The sequence below is a fragment of the Cyprinus carpio genome, chromosome B22, assembly GCF_018340385.1.
Source record: "Cyprinus carpio isolate SPL01 chromosome B22, ASM1834038v1, whole genome shotgun sequence".
NCBI lineage: Eukaryota > Metazoa > Chordata > Actinopteri > Cypriniformes > Cyprinidae > Cyprinus > Cyprinus carpio.
The window spans coordinates 32,262,907-32,286,842 of record NC_056618.1 but is presented as its reverse complement, the minus strand read 5'-3'; the positions used below and the strand labels follow the sequence as shown (position 1 = coordinate 32,286,842).

Below are 23,936 nucleotides of genomic sequence, written 5' to 3'. Positions count from 1 at the left end.
CGTCACTAAAACCCACCCTTTACACACCTCTCGGGAACAACGTCATGCAACCCCATCGTTTCACCAACAGAGAGAAGTTATCAGAAAACTAATAAGAAATAAATCCCTGGAACTAGCGTGATCACAAAACGAACACGATAACAGCTGCCTTTTGTTTGCATGCTTTGTTAAATATAATATTCAAATTCAAATGCATCGATGTTTTACTATAAGTGATACATTGAGCAAAATGAATTAATTTATCAGGACTCAAAATTAATCACACAGAAATAAATGTATTTCTATTTTATTTATTTATTTTTAACGCTTATGAAAATAGCCTGCTTATTCAGTTGAGACTGTTTCTATTTATTTGTAGCCACAGTAGCCTATATACGTCACATTTAGAATGAATGATAATTTTTCAATTTTTATAAAAGCTCCCGAACAAAAATCATTATTATATTTTGATGACATGCTACGCGGAGCTAAACTCTCGAGACAATACTTATGACTGATAAAATATGTTACTAAATAAATACACAATTGTGATAGAGAATAAGAAGCTGACGTCTGATTTCTCCAAGTGGTTGCATTTACCATATTTATTATGGTAACGTTAATGTTTAGCGTGCATAGTCTTTTACATCGCTTATAAATATTTCTGCCTTTTATGATGATTATAATCCACATCGGATCGCGTTATTTCAAACACTCGCTGCTGACTGAAAGTGAGTTTTGAGCTCAGCTTATTTTTAAAAGTTTTTAATGTTGATGTTATAGCTGTTATCTTTCTGAAATGAATGGTGCTGACGCTTTCCAGACGCGGAGAAACTCCGCCTTCGTTCATAACCACTCCTCTAGCCCCAGCTGGCCCGCTTTGGCCCAAGGTTTTCGTCGGGCCAAAAAACCCGGGCCGTTGGCCCCGAGGAAGCCCAGACGAGGCACGATCAAGCCCAGTAAGTGACGGTGGAAACGCGACTGGCCCTGCCAAGGACTAGCACGCCCGCTTTAAGCCCGACAGTGGAAACGTGGCTAATGAGTGTTTGGGGCAGTCCTTATATCTGCGTCAAGTGAAGAGGAGAACCAATCACAGCCTCCAGCAGATTATCTCCAGGACCCGCCCATCTGAAACACCAACATACACAGAGAGAACACAAGAGGGCAGAATGGAAACAACGAGCAAATGACTTGGGCTCATAACACTTATGCATGTTCAAATTCCCCGCTGACGTAACATCAACAGTTTTATTAAAATGCTACACATTTAGCTGAGTCTGTTTTTATATTGTTTATCAACAGTATACATTTGTATATTGTTTGGATTAACTAGCCGAGTAGACAGATATGAATGTTTATTCAAAACCATTCTGAAAATAAGTAAATATTGTTAGCTGATGCTAACTGTCTAGCTAACAAGCTTTCTGGTGCTAAGTTGAGGTAATTTTTAGATATAAAGTCCAAGTAAGGAATAATTGACGACGGGCCGTTGAATTATTAGAAAAATAATGCACACCCGAGGTGGTGATGCGGACACGACGTGAAGCAGAGTGTGCATTATCTTTCTAATAATTCAACGGCCCGGAGTCAATTATTCCACTTATACTACGGTTACCACACCTCAAGACATCGATCTGATGATTTATTTAAAGGGATTCGTTCGGTTTTTGTACTTAAATCACTATTGTGAGTCAGGGCCGGCGCCACAGGGGGCGTCGCCCCCTCGCTCTGACTATCTCGCCCCCTCAACCAAGATGAGGGTGAAAATAGATTTTAATTTTGTTAAATGCACAGGCTTTCAAGCATTATGATGCTACTATAATAGATAACAAAACAATACCTAAAATATTTTTTTGTTAGCAACAATTTAGGACAGTCCGTTTCACAAAGTCGCATTTTCTACTCTGACACAAATTCCTGCGCAAGCGGTGCAACTACCCAGCAAGCAATTTTTGGTTTAAAAGATGTCTGTTAACCGTCTAAACACAGCCCAGACGTCTAGACTAAAACAAGGCTGAATTTGGGCTGTCAGTGAAAATTCAATAGATGTCTAACCATAATGATCAAATCGACAGATTATGAATGCCTACATAAAAGATAACAAAACAATACCTAAAATATTTTTTGTTAACTAAATATAACATGTTCTTCTCATAAATAGCAATTAAAACAAACTAATTAAATATAAAGCTTTTATTAATAAAAGCAAAATTTTTAATAATGAAAACTTAATACAATATTTAAAACAATATTCAATACAAAATGAAAAACATAAGAAATAAAATATTTGTGACAATAACAAAATATAAACAATGTAATTACATAAAAAAGTAAGATTTTAACTTGTAATAAAAAAAAAAAATTGTATTAAAGGACAACCAATATTCGTACAACTTATGACATGGAAAAATATAAAACACAACACAAAACAAAATACAAACAGTGAAGTGATTAACTGTTAAATAATATTTTTATCTCTATACCCCCCCATCCCCACTCTCCCTGGTGCTTGTTTAAAATGCTGCCCGATGGCATTCCTCAAGTCTAATTCAGTTGCCGTTGGGAAGTTGGTCATCACGGCATCTGCCAAGAAAGAAAAAAAATAAGCACGATAAAAGGCTTTTCGGACATCATCATGTTTTACTTTAAATACATCAATTGCGACGGAGTGTTAACAATTGGTAACAAATACTGTTCAGTTTTGAGCCAGTCTCTCCACTGAGCCGTATCTGTACTAAACAATACGCACACACACACACACAAAAAAACGGAATTAGTCAACACTGTGCATAACAACAAGAAAACTGGTATAGCTACTTTTATTCCTTTGTGTGTTGAATATGGTGTTTTGTTCTGCATATTTATTGCTGTGATTTGTTCACTGTATAATTATCAATAAAAACTTATAGTGCATTTAAATCAAAGAACGTGGATCACATCACTCCAGTTCTGAGGTATTTATACTGACTTCCTGTCTGTAGAAAGCATGTACTTCAACGTAATATGCTAGATTTATAAAGCACTGAAAGTTTTAGGGCCTCTCAGCTCTGCTTTCTGTCCCCAGTGACAAAACAACATTTGGAGAATGAGGATTCAGTTTTTATATGGAACAAACTGCCAGAAGCCAAAAGACTTTACTATTTGCATCTAATAATTTCTGCGAATTATTAATCTCTCACATTGCACTTATTACAGGGTGTTTAGAGGTATGTAAATGCATAAAGTTGACCGAGGAATATGACTGGTACAACATTTTATGCCTTCCACAGTCGATCTAAAAACATTTAGACCACGTATCTTTGTGATTGCCATCGGGATATGAAGAGAATTTAAACCAACATAACACAAAGTGCTTTTGAACCAAATCCCTTGCCTTTGAGATTGCACCACAGAATGGCGTACTCTACCCTGCTATCAACAAAAAAAACAAAAAACTTACAAAATACCAAATTCAGAATGGCATCAATTAAAATAAACAAAACAGAAAAAAACAAGAAAAAAAAAAAAAAAAAAAATCAAGTGACCACTCTTGTCTGTCTGTCTGTTGATTGCCAGCGTCGTTGCTCACGCGTCCTTCTCCTGTGGCTTTTGCTCACGTGTTGCTCTTCAAAAAAAGCTCATGGCGCCTGCGGTATTGTTTATCGCGAGATCTGGCCGAATTCTCTACCAACTACCAAGTCTCACGTTGGCAGTGGCCATGTCTCAGTAGGGCAAATTGCCATTTACAGGTTGGGATATGTAATTGCATGTTTATTTAACAAAGTAAGAAATCTAATCGGGAAATGTAATGTTTGACAGCAAAAATAATGCAAATTAACACGTGGCAAAAAATTACTTGGTTGTTATGATGTCATGCATCCCACAAGCTGTACATGTAAACAATTTTAGACTAGCTGGTTCAAAATAGGGCTATAGCCAAGTCGTTGAAATTAGACCACAGATTGCCTTGTTTCGCCCATACACAGCCTGTCCAATTCAGGGATAAATCGTGGCTACAGGAGTTATCAAAAGTTCCCAGTGCTTCGGGAAAAGCTGCATTTTGAAAGAGTTTTGATTTGATTACTACGACAACGAGCTAATAGTTCATGCGCAATGCTCGCCATCTCCTCATTAGACGGACCTTTAAGAAATGCATCTATACAGATTATGATTATAATAAATAATATTATAAATAAAAAGAGTTTTTGCAAGTATTCACTGAGTTTTTCTTAAATTTCTAATTTAAAATTTTCTATAGATATATTTATCAAGTCTGTGAAGCAAGTATTCACTGAGTTTCAGTTAATTTTTGTGAACTGCTCCTGTTCAAGACCAGACGGCAGAAAGCGCATCATGTTTGTTTTATATATTTAGATTTATTTTATAAAAGCACAATGTTTTGTTGATATTGTGAGTGAACAAAAATAAAAGTAGACCATTAACTCTTACCTTATGAGCAAAAATGACGCCGTATCCACGGAAAAAAATGCAAGTGAACTTCCACTGAACTGCCTCGCGACCAAATCTCTATCTGTGTAATCCATGTATTCTAATAGCTGTAGTAATATCAGTCCGAAAAATATGTGACACAAAAGGTTATTTATTTTATTATTATTATTATTACTATTATTATTATTATTTTTTACGTTTACTCTGTGGTATTTCATCGCCCCCTCATCAGTGCTGCTCTGTTGTGAGTAGGATTATTTCATCCAACGCCTTTTTTTTCTAGTACCAAAACGTCATTTTAAAGCTGGTAATGGAGGCTTGAGCCGTTGATAACATTCTTATGCAGTTATTAATCAAGTTATTAGAAAGAAAACGAGAGCGACAGAGACACACACACAGAGAGAGAGAGAGAGAGAGAGAGACAGAGATCTTGTGTGAATTAGGCTAACATATTTCTGTGCATCTCTAAAAACTCTTCTGCTGCAGCGTCTCTAAACAGCGCTGTTATTACATCGCTAGTGAGAAATGTCATGTGTAGCCTTTAAGTTGCTACACTGTATAGACTAACTGATAAAATCGTCAGGGCAGCGCTGACAACACCTTTTTCTGCAAACTGCATGACCGTTATTACGGTTTTACTATGCGAAGTGATATGAACTGTAATGCGGTCAGGAGAGCTGCTGGAACTACGTTCGCCGTGCGTCTCCCAGAAAATAATTGCACTCCTCAGAACGTTCATCAGCCAATCAGATTCAAGCATTCAACGGCCACATATCATAGACACATATATTCAACCACCGAGATATTCAACCACAGGCAAGGTCTGAGAAGAAAAAAATATATATTTTTATTATATTATTATAATTATATTTCCCTTAAAATGTTCCTAACTTCAGGCCTTATTCTCATGTCATATATAACTGTGATGTTCTGCAAAACAACAAACTTTAAAAAACTTTTTTTCTTACTGGTGAAGATCAGATGGTCAAATCTGTTTTCTCTTAGGCCTCGTTTACACTGCAGGTCTTGATAACCAAATTCTGATTTGTTGCCTATATCCGTTTTTTTTTTGGCTGTCCGTTTACACATTCTTTCAATTGTGACCCATATCCGATTCATGTGTTTACACTTGCCATACCATCTGAAACATCGCGCATGCGTTATTGTCATTTACCGCCTCCACATGTGCTTCCTCGTGACAATAATGTGACTTGTGCTGACAAAACGAGTCACAACCCAGGTAACACCGGCCCAGACCATATTTGTCGCAGCAACGTACCGAATAACGTTCCAGCGATGCAACTTTGTGATTCCCATAATTGTCATGGCGACATCATTTGGTACATCGCTGGAACGTAGGGGAGAACGTCCCAACCATAGACATATAAATACCTAGACGTCTCATTGGCCGCTTTGAGCCGTTGCTGCGATACGTCAACGCGTCCGCCATGTTTGTGAGGGCAAGACTGCCTTAAAAATAAATGGTAGTAAACGGGGGAGCTGCGTTTTTATCTGGATAAAAACACAATAACGTTCACATTTATCAACCGATTTCAGAGGTTTGTGATCTACATGCAGTTAAAAACAACTTTGTTTCCATGTTATTTAGTTAGGTTTGGAAAATGATTAATTTTCTTAAAAAATGTGAAAGCTCACACTTGTCTCACTTGTTGATTTCGTTGATTTTTTCGGTTTACAATTCTAATGTTAATGTAGTATAACTGTGACATGTACATGTAATTTGAATGTATATTAAATGAAATAAGTTGTTTTATTGCTTTCTCTGTGTTCAACCCCAACATTTTAGCTTTTCTTGTGCTTCAGGTCAGAACACAGCCCATTCACTTTTAAATACTAGGGAAAAAAAAAAATACATCTTTAACCACTAATAATTTACCATCATTGAGAAAATTGATTACAACCAGCGAATACAAATCAAAAAGTAATACACTGGTAGTTTGCTTTTTATTTTGATAGCACTCTATACAGATAAACTCCACAACAAACAATAACAAATGCAACTGATAAGTCTTTATGGATCCAGTGAAACTTAGTTACAGTGGTAAAATATTATGCACTGATACAGCGCACAGTAAAAATATAGTAAAAGTGATATGTAATATTAAAAAATATATGTTGTACAACTTGTAGTAAAGATAATAAAATAAAAAGCGAGTACAACAGTACAATAACATAAGTGATATAATAGATTTATAATAGCACAAAGTATATGTATGTATAATACCATAATAAATAAATTAATAACAATAGATGAATAATAGCAAGAAGAATATGTAATATCAAGGGTGGAATAATACAGAATAGACAAAAATGAAGAATAAATTAATAGTAAATAATAAAGTAAAATAAATAATCGTGAAATGTAGTTGTATAATAGTATATGTGTAATAATGATTAAACAAATTAAGACACAACACAAAAAATTGTGGACGTGAATTCCAAATTGTGTTTAATAAATGAGCTCCTTACGTATAATATATACATGTACACACACACACACACACACACATACATATATAAATATATATATATATATATATATATATATATATATATATATATATATATATATATATATATATATATAAATACAAAATGGTGGTTTAGTTGTGATGACAAAACCTGACTCATAAAGACTAATTCTACACCGCCTACACCAATACCCTCAAAAATTTCATTAAATTAATGAGTAAAATAATGTAAACAACTTGACGATGCTTGACATTTTGTTCTACAATGAATGCAGATTACATAGACTCATGCAGAAAACACAAATTCTGAAACAGTTGTTTATTTTTCCATATATGTTAACACATCTGAATGTTTGGGGTGTGAGTGTGAGCAGTTGACGTTGTACAACAAAATATCAAAGTATAGTTATATTTAACACAGACCAGAAAATTAATAATCATTATTACAACATCAAGGGCAATAATAAACAATGATTTTGTCATGATATTGCAGCTTGACTCACTATGAGTTCCTGTGTTTTTCATTTATAGGCTATTTACATTATGCAGTTTTTGTGTAAATACACATGATCAGCATTAAACAGCCTGTGTAAATAATTTTAAATGCAGTCTATAGTATTGTGATTGACTGAAGAAATAAGTTATATTTAAATAATAATAATTAATAATTCCTTACATTTATATAGCGCTTTTCTGGGCACTCAAAGCGCTTTACATAGAAGGGGGAATCTCCTCGTCCACCACCAGTGTGCAACATCCACCTCTAAATATTTGACAAAAATGACAGAAACATTTAATAAGGTAATTATACTGTTATAAAAATTACCCTTACAAAGATAAAAAATGTTCCTGGAATTATATTCCGGGGAGAGAGAGAGAGAGAGAGAGAGAGAGAGAGAGAGAGGTTTGAATATGACCAGGGTCATTCTGGCCATTCATTCAGGGGTATTCTGGGTTATTACAAATACAACCTTAGGCTGTGGAAGTATAGTCTTTCTCTCTTGGAAATGCAGAGAACAGCTTTCTTTAGCTTTCCTTGTCCTGTTTGCAATTGACTAAAAAGAGAAAAAAAAAAAAAAAAAAATATATATATATATTGAAATCATTATTATAAAGTGATGATAAATAAGTAACAATATAAAAATAAAAAAAGTTCACAGTTTTATGATAAGCTATGAAATCATTATTATAAAGTGATGATAAATAAGTAACGTTAGTGAAATTAAAGAGAGATGTTTTAGCTCCTTCACTAATCCTGGCAGTCTGAGATTTGTCAAAGTGCTCACTCTGTACATCTTGTGCTTATAACACAACTTAGTTTATGATATAAACTACAATATAAGGTTCATTTAAACTTTGATTTCTTATAAAGTCTCAGCTTTCACAGCTAACTAGCGATATCGCTAGCTGTTAATAGTCTGACACTGGTGGCTAATTTAGCTGTCAACATAAAGCTAAAAATGACCAAAGAAACATCCAGAAACAACTGTTCTGTCTTACCTGTGAAAGATAATACCCCGAGATGTGTTTTTATTGTTGTGCGATGGTTTGTAGATGCCCAAGCTGCCGACGAGTCAGGTATGTTTTCCTCTGTCCCGATATGAGAGTTATGGAGAGTTGCCCGCTCCAATATGGATTACTGTATTTCTATGTGTATTGCGGTGGTTCAGAATTCAGAGTATTATATGTCTATTGTCCCAACGACCAAAATACCATGTTGTGAGGACGTGACAGTACCAAAACATATTGGTCGCAGCAACGTACCAAGTATGTCCTAACGACCAAAATACCACGTCCACCTTTATTTTTAATATTTACACCTCACCTTTAGTCCGGGTCCTGATGTGCTCCGACTACTACATTGAAATACATAAAGAACTAATAAACTCAAACCTTCTCCGGTGCAAAAAATAAACCTTATGAAATCTAATTGTAATATAATTATAGGGGATTTATAATAAATACATTCATTACATACATGCAATGCAAACCAATACAAAAACATTAAATTCTAATAGAAAATAGACAAAAACACACTGCATTCATTCACAAATCAAGATTTATTCAGAGCTACTTTCTACAAATACTGAGCCAAAACATTTTCAACATTACACCTGTTCTTTAACCATGCAAAGTGTTACCAAGTCATGAGCACAGAAAACTGAACACGTCAATTCATAGATTACACAACATAATCAATAGAAAATGTTTGTCTTATTAAGGATGGGGATAGTTAATGATGTTATCAGTGAAAATTATCAATAATTATCAGTACTCTTATTGATACAACTCTACATAATTTGGTGCAAAAAATACAGACATGATAAAAAGGTATGAAACAATTCAGCAGATACTTCACTTTTTTTGCAGAAAAAAGTTAAATTGTTTCCTGAGCGTCGTATATGAGGCAAAATCTACAAATGTCATGTGATTTAATTAAATTACATGCAATGAAAAAAAAAATCTAAACCAAACCCAACATTTACTAATTTATAAATCGAGGGAACTAATTAGTAAATCATGCACACGATTTATAAATTTTTTTCTTGCATGTCACCTGCGGGGCTCCGTATTTAATACTGCTTCACTATCAGAAGATAAACCTAAACAATATTGCAATTACCAAAGAACCATAATTCTTGAGCTTCTCAGAAGACTAAAAAAAAAAAAAAAACATTCATAAAATAAACAGGCTACTGAAACCAGTGTCACATTATGATTCTCATATACTGATCTGCTTCCCACCCCATAAACATAAACAGTTTTAAAGAAAATGAGCGTGTTGATGTTGAGTTTCTCAGGAGAATGTGTGATCTCTGATTACTGACTGTGGAGAAGACTCTTTCAGACAGTGCTACGGAGGCAGAGTTAGGTGCTGGAGAGCCGATAGAGAAGAGGAAGAGTGTGTTTCTTACCCCAGCAGCAGAAGACAGGCTCTTCTGAGGGAAGGACAGGAGGCTTGATGCAGTGTTTTGTTGTAGAACAAGGCTCCTCCTCAGCACCTGACCTTCTTCAGCAAAGAGTTCCTCTAGTGCAGAGTCAGAGACTCCAGATTTCTTGCAAAACTAGATTTTTTTAATAACATTTAGCATATTATTGTACTCAGGTTAATTGTTTTTATTATAACACATGGCAAAGTTATGAGAAAATTGTTAAACGTGTTCTTCCTCCTCTTCTTCATAAAAACCCTAAACTTTAAATATCCTTCTCTGAGCTGAAAGGGAGGATCATCTTGTTAATGTTGCTAATGTATGTACACAACCATTCAAAAATCTGGAATCTTTATGGGTTTTTTTATGGTTTTCAAGAGAAGTCTCTTCTGCTCACCAAGGCTAAATTTATTTTATCAAAATTACACTAAAAAAATGTAAATAAATTAGCATTCTCTTTTTCGAATATACTTTAAAATGTATTTACTGAAAAAATTATGAGGCAAAGCTGAATTTTTCAGTAACTTTACTCCAGTCTTCAGTGTCACGTGATCTTTGTCATATACGGATTTGTTGCTCGGGAAACATTGCTGATTATTATCAATCAGTGCATTTACATGCACCTGATCACATTATTGCCACTCTGACCAAAGTGTGCATGTGCTCATGATGTACATGAATGATGTGAATCGCACCTGCAGGGGGCCGTTTTCCAAAAGCATTGTTAGCTTACTACGGTCGTTAGTTACACTGAACTCTATTGGTAATGATGGAACTTGTGACCATAGTTGGTTTTGGGAAACACACCCCAGATTAGAAATGATGGGGAAGAAAACTTTGCATTTCTGGAGTGCCGAATCGCTAAACTCTGTTAGCACAACTTGCTGCCACCAGATATTTCATGAAGGATTAAACTGCGATGTCTTCTTTTGATTATTGAATTATCTAAATAATGTGAAAGAAACTGTCTAATTACCTGTACCGATTGATAAATACTTATATAAAGATATAATTACTGTGATTAATGGTGATTATTGTTGGTGTGGTCCGGTGATTCTCACAGGAGCAGCAGGTAAAGTGTGTGTGTCGCATCGGTATGTGTAAAGACGAAGTTCCGCGGCCAGACTACAGGGGCGCTGTAGAGCCCTGACACACACTCACACACAGACATACCGGTTTTGTTCATGGAGGGGATTCAGAAAAACACTGCACTAGGCCTATTAGCAACACCTCCTGAGACTATTACAAGCTATGTTTTTGGTCCCCACTATGTTATAAACACACACACACACACACACACACACACACACACACACACACACACACACAATAAATGATTACTCTGTCTCCTACTTCGTCTTTTCCTTATAGCAGGTCAGATTTGTCTGTAAGCATATTTTGGCATCTTTGTATAATCTCACCCAACACAAAGATTTATTTTTCTCTTTTCTTTTTTAACTCTACACTTCTAACTTGTGATAAAATCTAAAACTTAAGAGGTTAAGTTCATTACAACAATGGTTTATAGATTTCAGCCTATATGCAGCCATTAGTACTACAGTCTTATATTGATATTTTTTTATATTTTTGATATTTTTATACACTCATATGTCACCAGATGTCACCAAACCCACCAAAATGTTTTTGGCTCTCTGAACTTACTGGAATGATTTGTTTTTACTGAAGTATAAGAAATATTAAATATTACATAAAATAAGCATATTTTACATTAAATATGGTACTTTTAGAGCTAAATAAATAATAATAATAATAAAAAACACAAAAAAATGTATTGAAGACAGTGATATGACATTAAAAAAAATGGGATCACAGCTGAGACCTTCGAAGGACAGATTAAGGGCTGCTATGTGAAGGATGCTTGAGGGTTAAAATAAATAAATAAAAATATTGAAATTTGCATCTAATTACTGGCAATATTTTGATGGAGTCTTTTATAAAAACCAGCACTGTAGTGTTTTTCTTTAATATAACAGCTGCAGTGACTGCTAGAATCTAGAAGTGCTTCTTTCATTACTGCACACCAGTATTAGAGTACAATCAGGATAAAGACACGAGTCCCTCAGAGATTTCAGACAAATCAATATTGAATAAAACTTCCACAGGGATATAGAAATATATAGAAAAATATTAGGTGGCAAGAATGACCTTTTATCTCACACGCGAGGTTAAAGACTCACCAGTATGTGACAGTGACGTGACATACAGCCAAGTATGGTGACCCATACTCAGAACTCGTGCTCTGCATTTAACCCATCCAAAGTGCAAACACACAGCAGTGAACACACACACCGTGAACACACACCCGGAGCAGTGGGCAGCCATTTCAGTTGGGGGTTCGGTGCCTTGCTCAAGAACACCTCAGGCGTGGATTAGGAGTCAAACTCTCTAACCATTAGGCCAGGTATGGGGCAAAAGGGCCACAATATTGATACAAATATTTCAACTAAAGTAATACGTTTTTCATAATATCTGAGATAATTATTGTCTAAAACAACCCCTTCAGCAATGTTTGTACCATATTCTGCTTTGATAAAATAATTTACTTTTATTAACTGAGTACATTGCAAAATGGATTTATAAAACAAACATACAGGAATATTTCATTATAAAGGAAAAGATTGTGAAAGATTCTCACACTGCTTGAAGATCTCATAGTAACTTAATATGACTTTACAGCATCTCAATTAAAAGACTGTTTATATTTTGTGAGTGATATCATATTTTTAAATATGATATTTTATTAAAAATATGGTGATCATCTCTTTTTTTCCCCAAATATCATCCTTTTCATATTCTTCAGTTATTGAAAATCTGTTGATTTAATTACTTTGAAAACAAAACTGAAAACATTAACAAGACATTTGTTTCAAATATAAGCCTGTTATTTAAATGATTCTTATTTGTGCATAAGTCTGTAATAATTTTACATGAGTCCATCTTTAGCCCCATTGTAAACTACCACACACCAGTCACAAAATATTAATTATCAAATAAAATTATTATAATTATATATTAGTTTTAATGTATGTTTGTAAATACACATATAACATTAAAAAAACAAAAGTGCATAAGTATAATCCAAAACAAAACATACAGATAAATAATTACAAAAATACAAATTGACAAATCTTTCTCCAATTCATGAATAACAGATTTACATGTACTCAGTGACACGAAAACTGGAATATTTTAATGTTTGAAGAGTATTTATATGAGGAAACATTCATAAATGCTACTTTCCCTAATTCAGTGTGAGAAAAAATGAAGAGTGATGTCTATTTTCCAAATACACCTGCCTCTCAACCTCCCCACAATCTTAAACACCAGAGTAATATGTCATAGTTATCTTGTAATGATACTCTTAATATTTTAACATTATTGCATGTATAATACTACAAAAGGTTTGAAGAATGAAAATGATAAACTAGTTCAGTATCAGGAATCATGTGAGTAGAGTGGATTTCAATTAGTTTCTTATCTTGTGCTTGTGCTGGTGAGTTAAAATCTCTATAGCACTGATCCTGGTGTTTAGTAAAAGTAGAGCTCATACAAACACACACACAAACACACTCTCACCCTAAAACTTAAACACAGTCTCAGAGATCATTCATGTTCTTCACTCTCTGCAGGCTGTGTGGCTGCAGTATTGGAGAGGAAGGCTGTGCTGCTCTGATTTCAGCTCTGAGATCAAACCCCTCACACCTGACAGAACTGAATCTGAGAGGTAATACACCAGGAGACTCAGGAGTGAAGCTGCTCTCTGCTCTACTGGAGGATCCACACTGTAAACTGGAGAAACTAGAGTGAGTGTTATTATATTATTAAACACACATACTGTGTGAAAATACTGACAAACAAAAACATTTCATGTTAAAGGGATAGTTCACCCAAAAATTAAAATTCTGTCATCACTTTACTTTTCTTCAAGACATTTCAAAACAGTATGACTTTATTTGTGGAAAATAAAAGAAGATATTTTGAGAAATGTTTTTGTCCACACAATGGAAAGCAATGGCGCCCAAACTTTGGTTGCCAACAATATTCAAAATATCATGTTTTGTGTTTCACAGAAGAAAGAAGCGCATCTACAGGTTATGAACAACATACAGGGAAGAAAATTATGACAATTTATATGTTTGGATGAACGATTCCTTTAAAATTAAAAATGTAAATGATCAAATACAATGATTATACTGAATGTGCACAAAACAAATGTATGTTTGTATATAGGGCTGCAACAAACGATTATTTCGATATTTCGATTAATCTAACGATTATTAGAACGATTGATCGACTAATCACAGATTATTTCACTGATTAATCAATAGAATTTTATTGATTATTCAGCTCTTGCAATAAATTAAATTGTTATACATTTTATGTATAATACTGTTATACATAAAAAAATTAAAGGGAGTCTAATCGCTTCAGCTTTGGGAAATAATATTATGTAATTACAATTATTATACAATTTATACAAATAAATATATTTGACACACAAAATGAGATGACACAGAGAATCCTTCTTATTTATCATTTAATTACTATATGAAAAATAACTGAATGACACATCATTCTGCCTAACATCTCCTTTTGTAAGCATATAATATGGATAAGAAACAAAATAGAGGGAAGTGATTAGATGTTTTATTTTTGGATACAAACAATTTATTCACAATATACACTACCAGTCAACACATTTTTGAACATTAACATTGTTTTTAAAGAAGTCTCTTCTGCTCATCAAGCCTGCATGTATTTAATCCAAAGTACAGCAAAAACAGTACAATTTTGAAAGATTTTTTTTCTATTTAAAAATAACTGTTTTTTATTTTGAATTATATTTTAAAATTTATTCCTGCACTTTCCACTTTCAGGGCAGAATTTTTAGCATCATTACTCCAGTCACATGATCCTTCCGAAATCATTCTATATTCGGATTTGCTGCTCCAAAAAACACACTTATTATTATTATTATTATTATTATTATTATTATTATTGTTGTTGTTGTTGTTGTTGTTGAAAACAGCTGAATATAATTTTTCAGGTTTCTTTGATGAATATAAAGTTCAGAAGAACAGCATTTATCTTAAATAGAAATCTTTTGTAACATTATAAATGTTTTTGTCAATTTAAAGCACCCTGGCTAAATAGAAGTATTAATTTCTACAATAACCCCCCCCCCCCCAAAATAAAAATAAAATTAAAAAGAAAAAATGATGTTGACTCCAAGCTTTTGAATGGTATGCTGTATAATGTTACAGAAGCTTTTTATTTCAGATAAATTCTGATCTCTGGATCTTTCTATTCATTAAAGAATCCTGAAGAAAAAATAAATAAAATAATAAATGTACTCAACTGTTTTAAATATTGATAATAATAATAATAATAATAATAATAATAATGTTTCTTGTGCAGCAAATCATCATATTAGAATGATTTCTGAAGATCATGTGACACTGAAGAAGTGATATATATATATTCCCCAGTATTTAATAGTATTTTATTTAAAATATAACAAAATATAAAAAATAAATTTAAAATTGTAAAAAATCATTCACAATATTACAGCTTTTGCTATATTTTCGATCAAATAAATGCAGGCTTGGTGAGCAGAAGAAGCTTCTTTAAAAAAAAAAAATAATAATAAAATAACCTTACAAATCTTAACGTTCCCGTTTAAAAAAACTTTTGAGTAGTAGAGTAATCTCTCTTAAAATATCTTACTGGGTTATGATAATCAAAACAGTCCTGAGCTAGATTAAGCTTTGATCTCTGCAAACCAAACGATCACTTTAATCAAATAATTAATAATAATGTTCTAATACCGTAAAGCTGCTTGATTTAAGGTATTGCATAAAAAGTACTATAGACGTGAACCGTGAATGTCTTTACTGAGCTCGTGCAAACATCCACATCGGTGTAATAAAGATGCATTTTTAACTGCTGGGGCTTTCACACCGCTGTGATTTTTTGTTGTTATTGTTTATTTCGTTATTGAGAGGAAAGCACGCATCATATATTTTGATATCCAAACGCCCTTCGGTTCGGCTCGGATGCGTTTGCTCTGAAGCAGCGCTGAGCGCTGTCTCTTCTTCTCTTGAATTACATCCAGGAGGCTGAATTACAGTCTTGCGCTACAGCGCCACACTGGTCAAACTGCATTATTGCAGGCCTTAAATTAGGTCAAATTAAATCAAACGACTACTCGACCACAAAACGATTTATATGTTGTACTCTGTCAAAACTGTAAAAATGCTTCCTATTTACCCTATTTTGGCATTAAAGTCTATACACCTATAGACCATTTAACAACAAAGTACATAAGTGTGAGCCAAAATTATATACATTTACAGTAATTAATTGGCCATAGCTTCACATATAAAGTACTGTATATTTTATATATTTATATATATATATATATATATATATACACACACACACACACACACACACACACACACTGCTCAAAAAAATTAAAGGAACACTTTTTAATCAGAGTATGGCATCAAGTAAATTAAACTTTCTGGGATATTGATCTGGTCAATTACGTAGCAGAGGGGGTTGTTAATTCATTTCAGCTGCTTTGGTGTTAATAAAATTAACAACAGGTGCACTAGATGGGCAACCATTAGAAAACCCCAAAAAAGGGATGTTTTTATAGGTGGAGGCCACTGACATTTTTTCCCCTACTCATCTTTTCTGATTGTTTTTCACTAGTTTTGCATTTGGCTAGGGTCAGTGTCACTACTGGTAGCATGAGGCGATGCCTGGACCTTACAAAGGTTGCACAGGCAGTCCAACTCCTCCAGGATGGTGGCATCAATATGTGCCATTGCCAGAAGGTTTGCTCTGTCTCCCAGCACAGTCTCAAGAGCATGTAGGAGATTCCAGGAGACAGGCAGTTACTCTAGGAGAGCTGGACAGGGCAGTAGAAGGTCCTTAACCCATTAGCAGGACCTGTATCTGCTCCTTTGTGTGCATGGAGGAACAGGATGAGCACTGCCCGAGCCCTACAAAATGACCTCCAGCAGGCCATTTGTGTGAATGCCTCTGAGAAAACAATCAGAAACAGACTTCATGAGGGTGGCCTGAGGGCCTGACGTCCTCTAGTGGGCTCTGTGCTCACAGCCTGGCACTGTGTAGCTTGACTGGCATTTGCCATTGAACACCAGAATCGGCAGGTCCGCCTCTGGCGCTCTGTGCTTTTCACAGATGAGAGCAGGTTCACCCTGAGCACATGTGACAGATGTAAAAGGGTCTGTAAAAGCGGTGGAGAATGTTATGCTGCCTGTAACATTGTTCAGCATGACCGGTTTGGTGGTGGGTCAGTGATGGTCTGGGAAGGCATATCCATGGAGGAACACAGCATCTAGCATTTAGAAATAATTCTTATTAACTCTGTTATTATTCTTGATTTTTCTAACTGCTAACAGTTTGCATTTTCGAATTATGCCTTTACTGTGTGACCAAAAATTTAGTGTTTTCTGTTTCAGCTGTTTGATCGCGCTGGTGCCTCATGCGCACAGATTCATTGGTCACCATGCCATTTGGTGCGAGCAGCGGCCCACTTTGGCATATTTTTGTTCATTATGATTTTTTTCCGTTGACTACTGAAACACGCGCAAACTACAAAGCCTATTTTCAAATGGGCAACATCACGAATATGGAAACGTTTAGATTTAATAAGTTAAATAATTTTTTATTATTATTTTATAACTAAGCATCATATACTGCAATTATATTTATTAATTAGAATTATAATTTTTTAATTATTGTTCTGTTCTGATAAATTTGTTAAATGTAAAGGATTTGTTGTAAAGTGAAGGGAACTAAAAATATCCTGTTGGCGCCTATAACATTATTAGGCCTGCCATTATAATTTCTGAATGTAATAAAATGCAACTTTTTTTTTCCTCTCACAAAAAAAAAAAAAAAAACATGCAGCAAACGAAAATAGGCGATTAATCAGTTAAAATGTGTTACTGTGGGTAAAAAAAAAAAATACATTATATACTTAGCAACAGAGTCTGGGCCTAATCTAGGCTATGCTGTTAACTATTTCCAAGTTTTGTGTATGGTTTTATCCCGTGTTTTTTTTTTTTTTTTCATTGCATCTGAAAATGACTTTGTGCATCACATTCACTCCGCGAATGTGATGCGAAAAAGAATCTGCCTCTCGCGTTCTTCAGCTGTGGATGATTTCAAAATGTTTGATATAAAGGTTGCTGTCCCATTTTATACAGGAATTGTTCATTTAAAAAAAGAAAAAAAAGTCACCTAATATTTTTAGTTTTATGCTAAAATGTAATCAAGGTCTTCGGATATGTGACGAGTGGGGCGGGGCCGAGAGCCGTGGGAACGGAGCGAGGCCGGTGGAGTGATTGGGAAATGAGCGACACCTGCTCCACTCACCGGTCTCGAGTCCCACGGAGGAGATCGGAAGGATATAAAAGAGGAGCGACGACAGTGAAGGACGAGAGAGGACCAGGCCTGGGCTTTATTTTGTGGTTTGGTTTTTGTTTGTGCGCGGCAGTCACCCGTGAGGGGCTGTCGCGCTGTTTTATGTTTATTTTGGTTATTAAAGATTTATTTGAATGTTCGCCGGTTCCCGCCTCCCTTCTTCCCGTAATTACGGAGTTTTTATTGTGTTACAGGATACTATACAAGATACAAGTTCATTTAGGCTATTTAACATGCACTGTTACATTTTCACCCGTTTCAACTTATAAACTTCTTGAGATTTTAAAGTCAGTTTAATAGTATTGAAATTCAAGTTGAATCTAGTATAAAAAAGGTTTTAATTGCTTAAATTATTTCTATGAATTAATAAGTTAGCATGACTTTTTCATCATATTTTTTACGAGCTGTATTCATTTTCCGAAACCAAGCACCCACTTTTTTCTTTATAACTATTTATTTATATTCATTTTCAACAGAAACAGTGTCTATGTGCTGCTGTTTGACCTCAAGACTAAAAATAACATTAATAATAATAATAATAATCTGTTTGACTTTAAGACTGAAACTAACTAACTGAAGGCTATAATAAAGATGAAGCAAATATTAGTTAAAACCATTACTTATAGAGCGGGTCCCCACAACGCTAAACCGTACAGTGTGTCTGCATCAGAAACTGCATTCTTCTACTGTATTTTACAGGAAGTGAAGTGGGAAAGAGGGAGCGGGAGGGATCAGGAAAGGTCCACGAGCATGACAGCACTATATGTACAAGTACAGGATCTTTAGGTCCCTTCAAAAAATAGTCCAAGTCTTAAAGAATCTGCATCTCACATCTGTAAACATGACAAAAGTAGTCAAAGCTTTCTCTAAAGCCAGTCACTTGCTCCGCAGTCGTGTGTTATTTCTTCTTCAGGAATAATGTCCCTCGCTGCCAAAGGCAGGTTTTCGTGGGCCACAGTCTTCTTCATGATGCAGCTTCTGCTGAAAGTGATCATTTTAAAAGGGTTTAACCTACAACTGATGATGACCAATGAATCACCATGACAAGTCTTCCTTTATGATTACTGTAGTATATAAATATTGTTAAAAGTCACATAAAAGTAAATATAAAATACAATATAAGTCATTTATAAATACTGCTTTCACAAATAAAAATGTGTAACTGCTAAAACGTTTAAGAGCTTAGGATAACTAAAAAAGAAAATGTATGATTACTTTTGAGGTATGTGTTGGGTTTAATTTATATTTAGTTACAGTATGATTATTAATCTTAACTCAATTCTAAGAATCAGAACTTTTAATTATCCCTGATAATTAATTTATTTATTTAAGATTTCTATGACCTTGGAATGCACTCTTATGAAAAACCATTTCAATTAGTTTCTCATCTTGTGCTTGTGCTGGCAAGTTAAAATCTCTATAGCACTGATCCTGGTGTATAGAAAAAGTAGTGCTCATACAAACACACACACAAACACACTCTCAGCCTAAAACTTGAACACAGTCTCAGAGATCATTCATGTTCTTCACTCTCTGCAGGCTGAGTTACTGCAGTATTGGAGAGGAAGGCTGTGCTGCTCTGATTTCAGCTCTGAGATTAAACCCCTCACACCTGACAGAACTGGATCTGAGCTATAATACACCAGGAGACTCAGGAGTGAAGCTGCTCTCTGCTCTACTGGAGGATCCACACTGTAAACTGAAGAAACTAGAGTGAGTGTTATTATATTATTGAACACAACAAACAGTGTGAAAATACTGCCAAACAAAAACATTATATGTTAAAGGGATAGTTCACCCAAACTCTGTCATCACTTTACTTTTCTTCAAGGCATTTCAAAACAGTATGACTTTATTTGTGGAACATAAAAGAGATATTTTGAGAAATGTTTTTGTCTACACAATGGAAAGAAACAAAACACAAACTTTTTTGTTTCCAACAATAATCAAAATAACAAAATTTTATTAACAAAAAACAAAGAAGAAAATAAAAAAAATAAAACAAAAAAATTTAAGATAAACAAGACAATTTATATTTTTGGGTGAATGATTCCTTTAAAAATCAAAATGTAAATGATCAAATACAATGATTATACTGAATGTGCCCAAAACAAATATATGTTTTTATATAGGGCTGCAACAAACGATTATTTCGATACTCGATTAATCTAATCTTAGAACGATTCTTATTAGAACGATTGATCGACTAATCACAGATTATTTCACTGATTAATCAATAGAATTTTACTGATTATTCAGCTCTTGCAATTAGTTAAAATACTGTTATACATAAAAAATAAATAAAAGGTAGTCTAATCACTTCAGCTTTGGGAAATAATATTATGTAATTACAATTATTATACAATTAATTTGTACAAATAAATATATTTGACACACAACATGAGATGATACAGAAACTCCTTCTTATTTACCATTTAATTACTATATGAAAAATAACTGAATGACACATCATTCTGCCTAACATCTCCTTTTGTAAGCATATAATATGGATAAGAAACAAAATAGAGGGAAGTGATTAGATGTTTTATTTTTGGATAAACAATTTTATTCACAATATACACTACCAGTCAAACATTTTTGAACATTAACATTGTTTTTAAAGAAGTCTCTTCTGCTCATCAAGCCTGCATGTATTTGATCCAAAGTACAGCAAAAAACAGTATAATTTTGAAAGATTTTTTACTATTTAAAATAACTGTTTTTTATTTGAATATATTTTAAAATTTATTCCTGCACTTTCACTTTCAGGGCTGAATTTTTAGCATCATTACTCCAGTCACATGATCCTTCCGAAATCATTCTAATATTCGGATTTGCTGCTCCAAAAAACATTTATTATTATTATTATTATTATTATTATTATTATTATTATTATTATTATTATTGTTGTTGTTGTTGTTGTTGTTGTTGTTGTTGAAAACAGCTGAATATAATTTTTCAGGTTTCTTTGATGAATAGAAAGTTCAGAAGAACAGCATTTATCTGAAATAGAAATCTTTTGTAACATTATAAATGTCTTTGTCAATTTAAAGCATCCTTGCTAAATAGAAGTATTAATTTCTACAATAACCCCCCCCCCCAAAAAAAAAAAAATAAATAAAAATAAATAAAATAAATAAAAATGAAAAATGATATTGACTCCAAGCTTTTGAATGGTATGGTGTATAATGTTACAGAAGCTTTTTATTTCAGATAAATTCTGATCTCTGGATCTTTCTATTCATCAAAGAATCCTGAAAAAAAAAAAAAAAAATAATAAATTTACTCAACTGTTTTAAATAATAATAATAATAATAATAATAATAATAAATGTTTCTTGAGCAGCAAATCAGCATATTAGAATGATTTCTGAAGATCATGTGACACTGAAGACTGGAGAAAATTCAGCTTTGATCACAAGAATAAATTACATTTTAAAATATATTCAAATAGAAAGCAGTTATTTTAAATCGTAAAAATATTTCACAATATTACTGCTTTTGCTATATTTTGGATCAAATAAATGCAGGCTTGGTGAGCAGAAGAGACTTATTTTTTAAAAAACATTACAAATCTTAACGTTCCCGTTCAAAAAGTTTTGACTGGTAGAGTAATCACTCTTAAAATACTTTACTGGGTTATGATAATCAAAACAGTCCTGAGCTAGATTAAGCTTTGATCTCTGCAAACAGTGTGTGTTCATAATTAAGATAATACATTAAAATAATATGGTAAGACACACCAATTTGTAATATCAAGCAGCAATACAAGCTGTTCTGTACAGCTAAAAATAGCTGGAAGGAAATGAGACCAGAAGCAAGACCCATAAAATTTACAAATGGATAGGAAGTCCAGAATAATCAGATATCTCAATTAATTTTAACCAATATCTGTGATTAGTTAATAATTAGAAACACATTCTAAATTTAATGATCACTTGAAAATTAGAGTCAGATTAAACATAGAGCTACAATAAAATTTAAACTCGATCCAAATTAAGTGAACTTTAAAGAAGCGCAAGTAAAATATATGTCATAGTTACACTATAATGTTACTCTTATTTTAACATCACCTATATACTGTTATAAACTAGTTCAGCTTCACAATCAGGAATCATGTGTGTAGAGTGCATTTAAATTAATGTTTTAGCTGCTGGCAAGTTAAAATCTCTATAGCACTGATCCTGGTGTATAAAAAAAGTAGTGCTCATACAAACACACACATAAACACACTCTCACACTAAAACTTAAACACAGTTTCAGAGATCATTCATGTTCTTCACTCTCTGCAGGCTGTGGGACTGCAGTATTGGAGAGGAAGGCTGTTCTGCTCTGATTTCAGCTCTGAGATCAAACTCCTCACACCTGACAGAACTGAATCTGAGACTTAATAAACCAGGAGACTCAGGAAAGAAGCTGCTCTCTGCTCTACTGGAGGATCCACACTGTAAACTGAAGAAGCTAGAGTAAGTTATTGCAGTGGTTCTCAACTCCAGTCCTCGGGACCCACTGCTCTGCACATTTTGTTTGTCTCCCTTATTTATCACACCTGATTCAGATCATCAGCTCATTAGGAGAGAGATCCATGAACTGAACTGAGTGTGTCAGATTCAGAAACATTCAAAATGTGCAGAGCAGTGGGTCCCGAGGCCTGGAGTTGAGAACCACTGAGTTATTGAGTCAGTGCTTTCATTTATTATCTTGTATTAAAGCAGATCTCAGTGTATTTTCTCTTTCTCTTTATTATACAGTATTTGACAGTGGAAACTCCACAAGCTCCAAACAACTGAATCAGAAACAACACGTCCTGAACAAGACTGTCACCTGGACAAATGCTGATATTGTAGTGAATTTGCTTTCATCACCTTAGGGAGGTGAAATAGTGCAGTGATGGGTACATGTCACTGTTGAGGTTATGATTTTTGGATCACATGTCACTTAAGGTGTGGTTATGAGTACATCACATAAGAAAAATTGGTGGGAAACCTAACTTGTAGAGCCTCTTTCTGTATCATTAACACAAGGAAGACACAAGAGTAATAAAATTAGTTGTATTAAGAATAGATAAACAGATGTAATCAATAACTACTAAATAAAAACCATGAATGAAAAAGCAAAAGTAATAAAGTAATAAAGTGGATAAGTTGATTTAAGTGCATAAGTGATTACGTTGGGTGTTGCTTTATCAGAGCTGTGTGTGACCCTCCCTTCTTTCCTCCTGTGAAACTTATTTGCATAGTCCAAACACACATTTAGAAAAGTGTCACTTAAGTTTTACCGGTGCATTTTCACTTTCCAAACCACAACCAGAATACTTTTGGGAATGTTATTAACACTTCAAGTCCAAACATGATGAAACATTTTTGTGTAAGATGTTGCACTACACTACTTGTGCAGACACAATTCTATAATGATACAAATTACTCAATGATTTTTTTTTTTTTTTTTTGACATTGAGATTTTATTTTTTATTTATTTGTTTTGAAAAATGTAACATAAATAGATTAAGCAAAACAAACAGTACAAATATTTTGAGCATCCCTTATTTTCCTTTATTTTCTAATAATCACAATTCTGAAGTTGGCAACAGTGGGGAAAATCATAAAGTTGTATGTTATAGACAC

General features: G+C 33.8%; 1 protein-coding gene across 1 annotated transcript in view; it reads left to right on the top strand.

Annotated features, from left to right (window-relative positions):
• The window catches only part of LOC109083389 (NACHT, LRR and PYD domains-containing protein 12-like), an 84,178-nt gene extending 60,719 nt beyond the window's left edge, over positions 1 to 23,459 (top strand). The window contains 4 exon segments of the mRNA XM_042748894.1: positions 13,480 to 13,653; positions 19,853 to 20,026; positions 22,605 to 22,778; positions 23,064 to 23,459. Coding sequence (XP_042604828.1) covers positions 13,480 to 13,653; positions 19,853 to 20,026; positions 22,605 to 22,778; positions 23,064 to 23,070 — 529 coding nt within the window. The 3' untranslated portion in view covers positions 23,071 to 23,459.
• The last annotated feature ends 477 nt before the right edge of the window (positions 23,460 to 23,936 follow it).